Source organism: Stigmatopora nigra, chromosome 11, assembly GCF_051989575.1.
Source record: "Stigmatopora nigra isolate UIUO_SnigA chromosome 11, RoL_Snig_1.1, whole genome shotgun sequence".
NCBI lineage: Eukaryota > Metazoa > Chordata > Actinopteri > Syngnathiformes > Syngnathidae > Stigmatopora > Stigmatopora nigra.
The window spans coordinates 9,794,711-9,808,066 of NC_135518.1; the positions used below are offsets into that span (position 1 = coordinate 9,794,711).

Here is a 13,356-nt window from a genome sequence, read left to right on the forward strand (position 1 = left end):
GCCGATAGTCTCGGTGATGTCAACAAGCTCTGATGTAGTCCTCGTAAATTAATTTCAATGTGATAATGAAATATGAATTTCGTCACAATCGTGAAACGTCACACACACACAGACATACAAACACACACACACAAAAACAGTCAAATTTTGACACGTTGCTTACATGTCAGCAATATTTCTGTCAATCAACACTAAATATTATATTATGTATATGATGTAATCCCATCTGTGAAGTTTGAATAGGCCATTTAGTATTACAATTTAAAGATCTAAGCACTCAGATCTTTCTGTATCAATAGTGAATTACAATAGGATGCTTTCAGTGCATCTATTCCTTAAAAGTTTAAATACTTCTCCTACATTTAAAACTACATTGAGTTATGGTATCATTAAATACTGTAGATGTGATAAATGATGGGTCCTGTCACAATGAACCTGGAGATCCGTGATTGACTTTATAGATTGTCCAAAGGGCCAACAAAGGTTCCAAGGGTCAGCATGAGAGGAAAGAGAAAGGGCTAAGTCAGTGCTTTTGCTATTGTGAGAAGCAGGGAAAGACAAATAAACCAGTTCCTGTTTGTCAATACTCAATATTATTGGAAGCATGTGACTCTGAATACAAATTTTAAATAAGTCGTTAGCCGTTCCATAACAATGCTCCTTCTACGCTACTTGTTGCCGACATTTATAAAAATAAATACATGTATGTATATATTTATATTGGGGCCCAAAAGATGCCACTGATGACCCATTGTTGGTGACTGCGACTCGAGGGTTGAGGGTACCGAGAATAGCATCTGTCGTATTTTAAAATACAACAGAAGCTAAAGTAATTTTGTAAAATAAAATTTAAAAAAACACAAGCGCTGTACCCATCCACCTGAAGTGATGGCATAGTGTGAAATAGTCTGTTCTGCCCCTTCATTTTTGGTCACAGGCACCCGTCCTGCTCTTACAACATCGATCAGATTCATAGAACAGCATTTCGCTGTGATGCACAAAGGGGATTTCCAAGGGAAATAAAAGTGTGCTTATTTCAGGACTTTTTGGCTTTCATACAGTTCCGGATCTTGTGCTTTTTAAAAAAGAAAAAAAAAACACAGAAACAAAGCTTGTCTCTTTCTTGGTTTTGTATTTTATTGGATAATTCTCAAATGCAACATATTCTTGCATTTCTTAGGGCACACGCCTTGCATTGTATTGGAATCTCCGTTGAATTCTCAGTCCGAAAGCCTTTCAGCAAGAAAGGCATTTCACTTTCATTCTTAATTTTTTTAGATTTACCACAAAAGACGTCATGTCACAATGAGAATCATATTGAAAACCAGTTAAAAAAATACAGAAATAATTACTAGAGGCATTTTACCCTGATATTCTAAATCCTGTCTAGTGAATGAGAGGAAATACTTGACAGCAGCAGGAAAGGTTTCACTTTGGCACTTTGCCTCCATTGCGTTTTTGTCAAATGTACCAAGAATGAGTTTCATTGTGTTCTTTCAGGCCTCACATTGATAAAAACAGCCCCACTCTGCCATTTGAGTGTGGACACGCCTTTGCTGGGCAACTCCTCCAACTTTGTTGTAAACTCTAAATATAGATATGTTATATAGTGTCACTGCACGCATTCTTGACGTTGGTGTAGACTGAATTTGGATTTTTTCATTGTGTCCCATGGAGGTTGATGAAAATTGAGTGGTTGAGATGAATACATTCAAAAAATACTAGTAATCCTTTTTTGCATTGAAACTTTAATGCATTAAACTTTGAAAATAAATTACAGCATATCCAATATGCACTCACAGGGGAATTACCTGCCAAGAAGTCCATATTGGAATAGTACAAGATTCAAAGTTATTTTGAATGTAACATAAACCAGAAGTTGTTTGCTTTCACAGGCATCAACTGTTGGTGACGAAAGTCTGTGACCACAAAACTGCTTTTCATGTATAATATTAAAAGATTGAAGCAATCTTGGAAGGAAAAAGTCAACAATTCCAAGAATAAGTTTGGTACATAATGTATTTTTATATCCGGTGAACTGGAAGCTGTTTAGGGTCCGCCCCAAAAAAATGTTTGTGAAACACTGCTGCAGAATATTTTGGTCATAATTTCAAAATTTCAAAATAAACGTTTAGTGCAAGCATCACAAAAACTCAAAGTCTCAGCACTGGTCTGATATAAAACAGACTTTTACAGCAATTTTGAGCCCCCGCAAACTGGGAAAGTGGTTACTTTTTTTGTGACAAAATGCTGAGTAGAGAGCTGAAGAGCCTTATCCTGCAAGTGGCAGTCATTGACTGAATTGAATGACAAATCGTCCACTAGTGTGAGTGCCTCTTTGCAGACACAGTCTCTCCCGCTGCCTATAGTCTTTAAATAGCCGGAAGCCCCCAGGCCAGAGCCTCTACTAAGATAATGCTGGGTGCTACTTCACCTTCGGGTGGAAGTCAGCATGGCTCGTTGCTCCGCTCTTGAGGACATCCTGTTTGCTTACATTCCTTAAAGTAGAGGGAGGACAGGCGTTGCGACATACGCACAAAGACTGTATTGCTTTGCACAATTTTTTGAATTGTTGGGAATCATTTCTATCTTAGATCTTGGAAACTTTGTGGTAAGGAGAGGTTTTGCTCCTCCATACTGTTGATCCGGACACCTGAAATTTGATCTATCTTGTGCTTCACATTCCTCCCACTCTTTCATACATTCCGGAGTCCTTAGCTGTGCCATGCATGTGATCTCCCATTTTTTTTTGCAAACCTACACCACACTGTTTGTTTTCTTTGAAGGAAGCATGAATGAAGCACATGCTGTCACAAGATTTATTGCAAAGGTCCAGTAAGACCTTCATCTTCCTAGTAGCTTTTTTTGTGTTCAGGTACCTCATATGATCCTCGTGTGTGCAGTGCAAAATATCATCTGTAGTTAGGGCTGTATGTTTTTGCTCTTGCTGCAGTGATATATCTGACTGTTTTTCTTAGTGTGACTGCACCACATTCAAAAACATTGATTCAGAAGCTTTAACGATGGGTCTTTTGCTCAAGGCAGCTCAATACTGTACCTAAAATATTCGTTAAATCACATACCTTATTAGACTCCAGACGTTTGGCCTTAAACGTTGTGTTGTGTTCAGTGCATTGCACTCCACAAATTCTTTAGGTGCCCTCTGCTGGTAACTAAAAACATTGATACGCAGTATTTGTATTCGGGTAGGCTATGAATTATCACAGGAAGTAGCTGAATAAAGTATTGTGACTTGCACGTTTTCCTGCAATAATTTTTGGGGCATTTGATTTGCTATTTAAAATTCAGGTTAATGTCATTGTTGTTTTTAACATAAAGTTGATTTATAAAGTTATTTATTCATTAAAATTATTTAAATGAGGAAAAATAATACAATAATGATTAATAATAACCCCCATTTTACATGATAGACCACAATAGTATAACCAAAGTAAATTATCAATACATGACCGTAAATGTGATGTGGAGGGCAGGTCATTTTTGTAATGTTCTCCATAGTGGCGTTACAACAAAAATTCCCAGCACTGTTAAACGTGCACATTTGCCAATTACTAGAAAGAATGACTTAAAAAAAGAAGCAGAGGAACAAGGTGAGCTGAACCGAGCGGTTCCTCAGTTGTCGGGGCCGGTTTCTAACAGCAGACGTGTGGGCGCGGCTGAGCTCCAAGTTGCGCTCCGCCGCGCCTCCAGTCCGCGCGTCAATTGGCCGAGCGTGATCGAAGGCGGAAACGCACGGAGAAGTGGGGATTCCCCGAGGGAAGTTCCCAACTCCGCTAAGTAGGCTATGTAAAAACACACACTTCGCCATATCCTCAACCCCACTTCCTAACTCTGTGTATGTGCGTGGGTGAAGAAGAGCATGTTATCCACTCAATAAATGCGATTTATAAACCCCAATGAAGGTAAGATAACGCTCAAAGGCATTAGTGACGTGACGTGCGACGTCAGCTATTATTGATCGTTGTCTAACTTGACTTTGTTATTACGGATCTGTAAGATCCTCTTCTAACAATTCGACTATGCTAGTAGTTTTATTGAAAAGTAGTAAAGGAGACGTAAAATAGAATTTAAACAAACTATTACATTTGCTGTACCAATACTTGACAAGGAAATGCATGAAATTATTGCATCTTGATTTAATAACTATTTCTGCATCTAAAAATGTTATGGTGCACAATGTTGGGTAAATACGTTTATTCTGCCTTATTGTCATGTTACTCGTTATTTAAGTTTGAAGTTGTTGTCTAGTATTGCTCAAGTTGCCTTCAAGTCTTTTTTGTAAGTTTGCTGTATAATTTAGGGAAGTATACTTGCACGATTTACTTCGTTATGTTTCCCGTATTTATCATCTGAAGTGTCTTTTTATCATTAAGTTAAAAAATTGTGGAAAATAACTGCATTGCTACGGCTCATATTTGTCGCTTAATTTGTAGGAAAATATACTAGATGTTTCAGAAAGGGGGAAAAACTAAATAGTTTCCTCGTGAAATGACAAGTTGGAAGGCCGAAGAAAACTTTCACTTTAGTAAGTGATACAAAATTTAAAATATAAAGTATGTCACAAATAAAGTTTCAAGTCAAACTTAATTGTCTATCAAAATGTGTGATACTGAAGTTATGATAAAATTATTTTAAAATATGCTTATGGTAAAATCTGACTTTTACCACCTTTCAAATTCAACTACTAATCTCAAATCAGAAACACATCTTGACACAAACAGTATGTCTGCCAAGACTTCCAACCTACTTTTTACGTGTCTAAAAATATTGAATCAAACAAGCAATGTCTTTTTTTTTTGACAATGACTTGCGTTGGCAGGTCTCATGTCTGCTCCGTCAGTAATGATTGTGGTGCAGGCGGCATGGAGAGGAACATTGGAGACCAACTTAACAAAGCTTTTGAAGCTTATCGCCAGGCCTCAATTGAAAAGGACAATGCTAACAAGGAGCTGCAGCAAATGGTGAGGGTACAAATGACTTCCATCATTCACAACAGTACATCTCATCTCTATTATTATATTTTCTGATTATATTATATATGACAGGGTTCATACAAGTGCAATGCATCATGGTTTGGTATCATTGTGCACATAATCAAGTGACCAGTAAGCGTACGTTCCAAAAACAAAGTCAGATGGAAGGGCATATGTTTTAAAATCATGTCTCATCGCTGTTATGTTAAATATAGCGTGTGTTATGCTTAGACCAGTCATTCCTGTGTGAGCCAATAAAACATATTGTTTTTACAGACACAATATTATCAGAAACACACTCAAAAACTGCAGAGACAAATAGAAGACCAGCAACAGCTGATTTCACAACTCAAAGCGCAGCTATCCACAGCAAAGAAACCATCAGGTTAGTGATCAGATTCTAATCCTCATCCATTTATTGCGAGGATTCTTGCAAATTTTGATGAACTCTTTTGAATAACACACTGTGACATTAATCTGCAATGCCACTTACTTGTGTGATGTTAATTTACACTTGTAATTTAAGGGGAGGTCCAATGCGAGTCGTGCAACCGTCTCATTGATGAGGCCAGCGCATATGGAAAAACACAACATCCGGTAAGTGACATTCATCTCTCTATGGTGGGGGGGGGGGGGTATTTATTGCATCATTTCTCTTTCATCTTACTACAGGAATTTTATTTAGCATCACATTTTAGACTGCAGTTAATTACACATGATGAATTGGTTTAAAATGTGTACTTCAAAATGCAGTTGAAATGCAGTTTTACTCCACAAGGCGGTACTAAAGGACAATTTTCATGTAGCTTGAGTTAAGTAAGATAGATTGTCCATTGTGAACAAATATGACTTTACTGGTATTTTTTTTCCCTTGGTAACTTTAACCATTTTATTGGCACTTTTTTTTCTCTTTAGGAGACTATAGGTACCCCTGCAGTTTCCCCATTAAAGACTGCCAATAACAGTGTTGACTAGTGAGTCTTTTTTTATTCCCCTTTTAGCATGAAGACAAAACGCAAGTTCATGTTGGCACTTGTCTCATTTGCTTGTCAGTCAGGACATGTTGGATGCACTGGAAGCGATTCATGGCACCTTTCAGCAGATTCGCTCTCTATCTCGAAGGCAAAAAGACCATCTCAAGAGATTCCGCGGAGGAATTGAAACTACAAATGGTACACATTCTACAGAAACTTTTTCTTATTCACTACTAATTATACATGCTTGGGATTTATGGTCATTTACTCTCTGGGTCACCAAAAGAGGCCTCCAAATTGTGGCCTTTTGCATATCGCACAAATGAGCTGTTAATAATCAGAAATACGCTTCTGCTGCTAAAATATCAACCTATCGAGACACTGTAGATGAAATGAGTTAGTCTGGACATTATTATATTCAAATTACTGAAATCTACAGCGCACAAGCTGTTTAGAAACCAACGTGAAAAAAGCGGACTTGAGTCACTTGGTTTAACACATTTACACTATGGTATTCACCAATTAACTTGTGCTGGGGTGGCAAATGATTTGTTATATAGTCTTACCAGTAACAACTCATACACATCCGCACAAGTGTTGTAAATAATGCTCATTTTTTAATGACACCTTCAGAAAGGTGTTAATAATAGCAACATGCTTATAGGTGTGGTTTTAGTACAGTGACTTAGTACTACACTGCATCCAAACAATTAATTGGTGTACCCTCTTTAGTTACACACAATGTGCATTATCTTATTCCAAGGCCCCAAATCTGCTGTGTATTGCATCAGAACATAAAGGGAGAGGAAATTCAAACATTTATATAATGGTAAACATGTGTTTGACCTTTGCATCTCTCTGTTTTTATTTTGTTTTAAACATGCCAATGCTTTTTTTTCGGCTCCACTTTTTGCAACTAACCTTTAACCCCATTAAATGCATAGTTTAAATAGTTAATTCAAACTAAACAGACATCTTTTTAATTTCCCAGAACACGTCTTGCATTGCATCTCTCTCTCCAAAAATTAATGTCTATGTGCCATCTCACAGACCAACAGTTCTCCATGCCGATTCAGTGCACAGACCGTGCATCAGAAGCCGAACTACCCATCTTCGCGACATCGAGGTCGACGGCAAATATTCCGACACCACTGGCATCGCGTGCCGCTTGCCACGATGACAGAGACTTTGTAGACTCTCTCTCCAAGTTCAGTGTCAAATTCCCACCTTCTGCGGACAGCGAATATGACTTCCTGAACAGCGCTCCAGAGAGAGATGTTGCTCAGGCCGTCCCCGTGAGGAGGCCACTTGACGGCAACTCTATAGCAGCCGACGTCAAGAAAGAGGAGGAGGAGCCATCGGAAGGGCCCGTGCCTTTTATCATCCATACATTCCCCTCCCACTCGACATCCTCCTCACTCTCCCAAGAGGAGGACGTTCGGGGGCCCCAGCAGGTGAGAAGCTGGTCTGAGAAAAGTAGTCGCATATTATCAAATTCGTGTAGTCTTAACTAATTGAGGCGTGAAGATGTGTGAAGTCCAAAATAAGCATCACGTCTATAATTAAGCCCATTATTTTGTAATGAGTGCTAATCACTTATTTTTCTACAAAGCTCTGTGGTTTTATCCGTAAGCGTATTTGCCGGAAGGTGGGAGACAGATGGAAAGGCCGTTCACTGACAGAATGTCGTTATTATACTACTATGAGCATTTTTGATTGAGGATCAGAGTCATTTAGAAAATATATAATGTGGAAAAAAACAAAATTCCATTCTTTTGGGTAATTGATTAACCAGCACGACATTCTTTATGTACAAAAAGTAGTACTCACTTCCCTACCATATCTGTTGGTGCAACCTTTTTTTGCTTGTGCATAGAAATAATATTTTTCTCTTTTAGCCTTTGTGGAGCCCCGAGTTGAGTGAGGCGGCTGATGTGGAAGCAGAGTTGACAACGCCTCAGAGCAGCATCCCAGATAAATGTGCTTTCTGCCTTGCTGTGGTTCCTCAGGAGCAAATGAATAGCCATCTTTACTCACATTTTCTCCAGGAGTAAAAAAAAAATGCAGGAAATATACATGGGATTTATGGCTATTTATACTATGGATCGGGATAGCAAGGCTTCACACTGCTCTCTCCTAAAAATGAAACCCACCACTGACTTACTGCCCAGAGACTTACTGTAAGCGTGGCTTAGTGTGGCCCGCCGTTATCTATGTTCACTGTGTGGGACACTGCAATGAGACTTGAATTAATGTTATTTAATATTGAAGAATTGAATGGTACAGTGGCCTTGCTTGTGTGTGTGCGTGCGTCTTTTTTAAAAGTTGTATAATAAGGAAATAAAGCCAACAGTGAATCATTTTATCCAAAGATGAGAAACGGTGTAATCATTTGATTTGTATAGTTTGACATACATTTTCCATGAGTAATAGTTTATCCACAAATTGGTCGTCACCCGATCGCAGTGCACAAAGAGGGAAGGACTAACATTGACTTGCCACTCATACCTAAAGACACTTTGGAATGTACAAACAACCTACCAGGCATGTTTCTGGAATGTGGGAGGAAAACAGTATACACAAGGAAAATAACAACGCACAAAAGCATAAGGAAAACATGCAAATTGCACACAAGTTTGCAGCCCTTTTAAGAAGTTTCTGTGCAATGTGTTCATTAAGAATAGAAATTAGTTTGAATCCTTAACGATATGCCACATCAGGCACAAACATGCCTTTCAGTTAGCTCAATTAGGTTCTTGTTTGTCAGCGTCTCCTGGTATATGCTCATATTCTCTGATTACTATATTACTTTGACGACTGAGCATTAATTACATTGGCGTTGGAGCTATGAATGTCGCCTATATTGTTTGTCGGGGAGCTCTGTCATCTTTGGCCTTCAACATGATTGTTTATAATATTTCTTTGCAAATAACTCTTTAGTTGGATTTTTCAGCACAAATGTGATCATGTGTGTGGTTTAATTCTTAGTTGAATTAAATTGAATTGAGTTGAGTGCCTTTATTGTCTTTATACAAGTATATTGAGATTTAAAGCTTAACCATGAAGGAAACAACTCATAAATAAGTAGGCAACATAAATAATTAGTCAACATGAATAAGTGCTCATGTAAATAAGTATCCGCGTATTAAAAGTTTCAATGTAAACGCTATTCTTTTCTTAACTACCTTACTGCGTCAACACTATAAATACACGTGTTAAAAGACAATGACTAAATATGAGTTAAGATTTACAGGTTTCAGGCCAAATTATTAATGGGAAATGGTTTAAAAAGAAAAAAATCTTGGCTCTCATTTTAATGTCACAAATACCTGTATACTCAATTAGAGGCTTTCTTTGATTTCATTTCATAAATAGCTATGTACATCTTGAGATTCTTCATTTGCCATGCCAAATATAACATGTTTATTAGTGCATTTTTAATGACACACTACGTTTTACATTCTACAGCACTAAATGTGCTGTGTTTTTTTTTTTTTTTTTTTGGGGAGGGGGGAGATGTCTGGCAAATAGAGATCCCTAATGATTCTTTCTGGTTAATCTGTGAAAAGTCGAACATAGTGCGGCCTACACGCTTTTCTCTCTGGGAGCGTGAACAGCTGCTTGCTCATAATTACGTTGTCATTCATTGTTTGGAAGTGGAAACTACAATTGACAGCTCATATATTTGCTTTCTCCCCCTACTTTTTCTATTTTTTTTTTTATAAATTCTGACCTGTATAGGTGACTTCCCACGTGTAGCGAGGGTGAACTTGAGCACAATTCTCGTTTGTTGTTTAAAACATTTTATCTACTACTTTTAATTTCTAATTGTACGACGAGGAAGAGTCTTGAGGAAGATTGAAGCCACACAAGACAATAACACAAAAATATAAGATATGGATTGAGCTGGATATGTAGTGGTCTGATTTCAAGGTGTCAAAATTGCCAGGAGAAAGAAGGTGAAAGCAATCAGGGGTGAGAAGATTGCGGCATTCGTGAGGGGCAACTAATTATCCCAGTCATTTGTGGAAAGAAGCATTGGAGGCAGCTCGAGCCCACGGACTGGTGACAGATTGGTGTGGAGGAGAAGGGGAGGTGTTAGGACAATGGAGCCCAGCTCCGCTTCATTATTGCAAACTAATCAGCAGAGCTGCCGTACCACCAGTCGGTGTTGAAGACAGTTCGGGGCGACGGGGAAGTCAGCCAGAGGGCCAGAGACGGGAGGGTGGAAAGTGACATTACTGGCGCTCAGCCACTGCTTGTTTAGTACAGCACGCACATCTGAGACCTGTCCTTTAATTCGCTTCACATCATGTTGGATTATTTAAGTGCCAATTATAAAAAATTGTCCCTTCATGCAATAAAATGTATATGACAGATTGTAATCTATAAAACTATTGTAAGATTTTTGACAGGATGTATAAAGCCAAGTAACCAGATTGCAATATATTGGTCAGTGCCAGGAAAATGTAATTGTTTTGACACAAATTCGAAATTAATTTTAAATTGCGCTGAATAGTGCAAAACTGCACCTGAGAAAATTAATCAATTTCATTGACTGTGAAATTTGCCTGGGATGGGAATTAAATTCTATACTCTTTGGACTTTTAAAATGAGCAAATGAAGAGCCACAGCGGGTAGTCTTACAATCAACTCCTCTATTTCCTTGTAAAAGTTCAATGGGAATGTTGAATTCAATGGAATACAAACAGAGCACTAGCAAGAGGCTGAGGGTCACTTGGCTTGAGTGCCCTCTTCACGTCAGTGTCAATGAGATCATTAACAACTTAGGAGTGAAGCATATTCCTCCGACTGTGCCCAGGTCACCGTTGGCATGAGCGGGTGCCAAGTCACATGACAACGTGAGTGGAGTACATTGCATCCAAGTCATCTTTTCAGGTTCCTTGGTGGTCAAAGAAACCTGTTGAAGCCATTTTGCCTCTGTTAAGTCTCACAACATTTTCCCCCCTCCATTGTGGAGAGAACTGCTCTCAGATGAGTCTTGGAGCAAAAGATTTGGCAGTCACAGCTAGTGATGACAGAGGCAGTGGTGCGATCGCACCCACAACCCCAAAGGAGGCTCACATTTCAGGCGGGTGTTCAGTACACATTCAATGGAAAGGCATTGCTCATGAGGATGCCTTTTGTTTCACTGCACTGCTTCACTCAAAAACTACAGTTAGCAATAAGTATGCAATAAATTCATCAAAAAGTCCAGCTCTAACCAAAAATCTAAGACAATGTATTTTTTCTTTCAGGGCTGAAAACAGGTGTCATTTTGCAACACCTCAAATGAGTACAAAGTGGAAATATTAACTATTGTTAATGTGCGATATCACAGGTTTCCATCCAATTCACAAGCAAGCTACAATATGACATTCCTCCAATTTGTCAGTTATTAAAATAACTGTCAAACTCAACATTTAATGAATATAAATGTTCATTTATTAAATTTTCTTACCTGTGTATCCTTACAAGAGTCATGGGGGTGCTGGAGCCAGTCAATCGCAGGTCACGTGTAGACTTATAATCACCTGAAGTTTCTCCAAGTACTCCTGTTTCACTCTGGGTTCTCCATTTCCCACTATTTGATAACTATTAGTGGATAGTCACAGGCTTAACGTAGTTATGTTTCTGATGTGCATTTATAGATTTTTAAAAGACATTTAGCTGCCAATTTTGACGCCCTTCAAAGAGTGTCTGAAGATGTCATCAGGCCTTTATTTCTTTGTGCTTGTCAAGTGTGCGATAGTTTGTCGTGGGAGGACGCATGCGGATGTTTGCCAGATGGCACCTCACAAATCTCGGGTTAAGCCAGCATGAAAGAATCCATTCTCGGTTTAATGACCTCGCCTTGACGGTCGAGGACGACAGGGAACATGCTCCTGACTTGTACTAAATTTGCCAATTAACACCTCTGATAACAGGCTGCCTCTAAACAGCACCAGTGCAGAGAGGGGCAGAGCAGTTGGTTGCTTGATATTTGAATGATAATCCTTGTGATGTCCTTATTTTCTTCCCTCAAGCAAGAGTGATTGAGTCTTCTTGGATGAATCGGGAAGCATTTTGTTTTTATAGTAATAGTTGGACATATTTTCTTTCTCTGCATGTATCTTGAATCCCTAATGCGCGATTGGGCCGTCTATTTTTTGCACATGTCCATATGGCCACATGCAGCTTCAATTAAGCACATTGGCTGCTATATAAGGAAAACACCACGCTCAATTTATGTGTCCTCTCTTATTGTTATCGTTCTAAGGAAACACAACATAACAGCACTCTTCTCTCTATGGAAGAGGTTCCAAAAAGTGGTCCCTTCTCAAATCAGCCCCCTCCCACCTCCAATTGCAGCCACCCCTCTGGTGCCGCACATGCTTATCAGCCTCCCAAACAACACCTAGTACAGGTGTGAATATTCAAATCCCCAGTGAAAATCACAGTGGGCTTTCTTTGGTTGTCCTCAGAGTCCCCTTATAGTACGCTGCAGTCATGGGGCCGACATGCTGCTGGCTAAAAGCAACTTGCAAAAACACCTTTGGCTAAGTGTAAGGTGGACGTCCGCTAACCAAATGTGCTTAATGACTGATGAATTAGTTCTCAATTGAAATCAGCATGTAATTGAAAACGAGCCTCCTAAAACCATAGCCTATGAAAATTACATTTCTAAAATGTAAAGATAAAAAGAAATGAGTTTTTCTACCTAAAGAATTATGGTTCACCCAACAAAAATACCACAATGGATACATTTTATCCTCATTAGGGTCATGCACCTAATGTATCCACTATTTTAATAGTTTAAATGTTATAGTTGTTGAGCCTAATTTTTTCCAAATTGATGAAAACCAATCATTCTTTGGGATATCGGTCGGAATAAACTTTTCGAGACCTTGGAAATCCATTAATTCAACCGGATCGCTATATGTGTAAAAAGCTTTAAAAGATATCGGACTGTAGCCAAAACCAGAATTTAATCACTTGTGCAGACTGACGACAGTCTTCTATAAAAAAAAATGCAACTGTTGACTGGGAGTCATGCCAATCAAAATATACCATTTTAATAAATAAAATAATCTCCCTGGCAAAACTGCTCTATAACTTTTGTGGATTTTCTGAACTTGACAAGGAGGTTAGTCAGTTTTGCAGTTGGATGCAAAAAAATGAAGAAATTCACAAGGTACTTGCATCCTGCCACTTAAACTGACCACCTTGATGTCTCATCTTGATAACGATGTGAGATGTGTTCTACTCAGATATTCGGTGTTAAGAAACCATCTGGCTTGACTAGAGCTGAATGTTATCCTGGCAGGCCACTTTTATCTGACTGACACCTCATAGAATTAATAGGAGGACCAATTTTTTGTCTTGTACTTGGATGAGAATACACACAC

At 38.7% G+C, this 13,356-nt stretch overlaps 1 protein-coding gene across 3 annotated transcripts; it reads left to right on the forward strand.

The window, feature by feature from the left end:
- Positions 1-3,749: 3,749 nt before the first annotated feature.
- tank (TRAF family member-associated NFKB activator) lies at positions 3,750-8,980 on the forward strand. Of its 3 annotated transcripts, XM_077728176.1 has the most exons (9): positions 3,957-4,204; positions 4,455-4,546; positions 4,841-4,982; positions 5,271-5,379; positions 5,521-5,591; positions 5,910-5,968; positions 6,048-6,166; positions 7,019-7,422; positions 7,867-8,980. In XM_077728176.1, the coding sequence occupies exons 3-9, from the start codon at positions 4,884-4,886 to the stop codon at positions 8,020-8,022; spliced, it is 1,017 nt and encodes a 338-aa protein (XP_077584302.1). In that variant the 5' UTR covers positions 3,957-4,204; positions 4,455-4,546; positions 4,841-4,883; the 3' UTR covers positions 8,023-8,980. The 3 variants fall into 3 exon arrangements, with proteins under 3 accessions (XP_077584301.1, XP_077584300.1, XP_077584302.1); XM_077728175.1 differs by lacking the exons at positions 3,957-4,204; positions 4,455-4,546 and adding an exon at positions 3,750-3,923; XM_077728174.1 differs by lacking the exon at positions 4,455-4,546 and having other exon boundaries at positions 3,956-4,204.
- Positions 8,981-13,356: the final 4,376 nt, after the last annotated feature.

What these genes read in the sequence shown, in the direction of transcription:
- tank (XM_077728174.1), top strand. Translation starts at nt 4,137, where the DNA reads ATGAAATTATTGCATCTTGATTTAATAACTATTTCTGCATCTAAAAAT. An exon ending in GTTATGGTGCACAATGTTGG is followed by an intron (nt 4,205 to 4,840) that starts GTAAATACGTTT and finishes TTGCGTTGGCAG; the next exon opens with GTCTCATGTCTGCTCCGTCA. An exon ending in ACGTTCGGGGGCCCCAGCAG is followed by an intron (nt 7,423 to 7,866) that starts GTGAGAAGCTGG and finishes TTTCTCTTTTAG; the next exon opens with CCTTTGTGGAGCCCCGAGTT.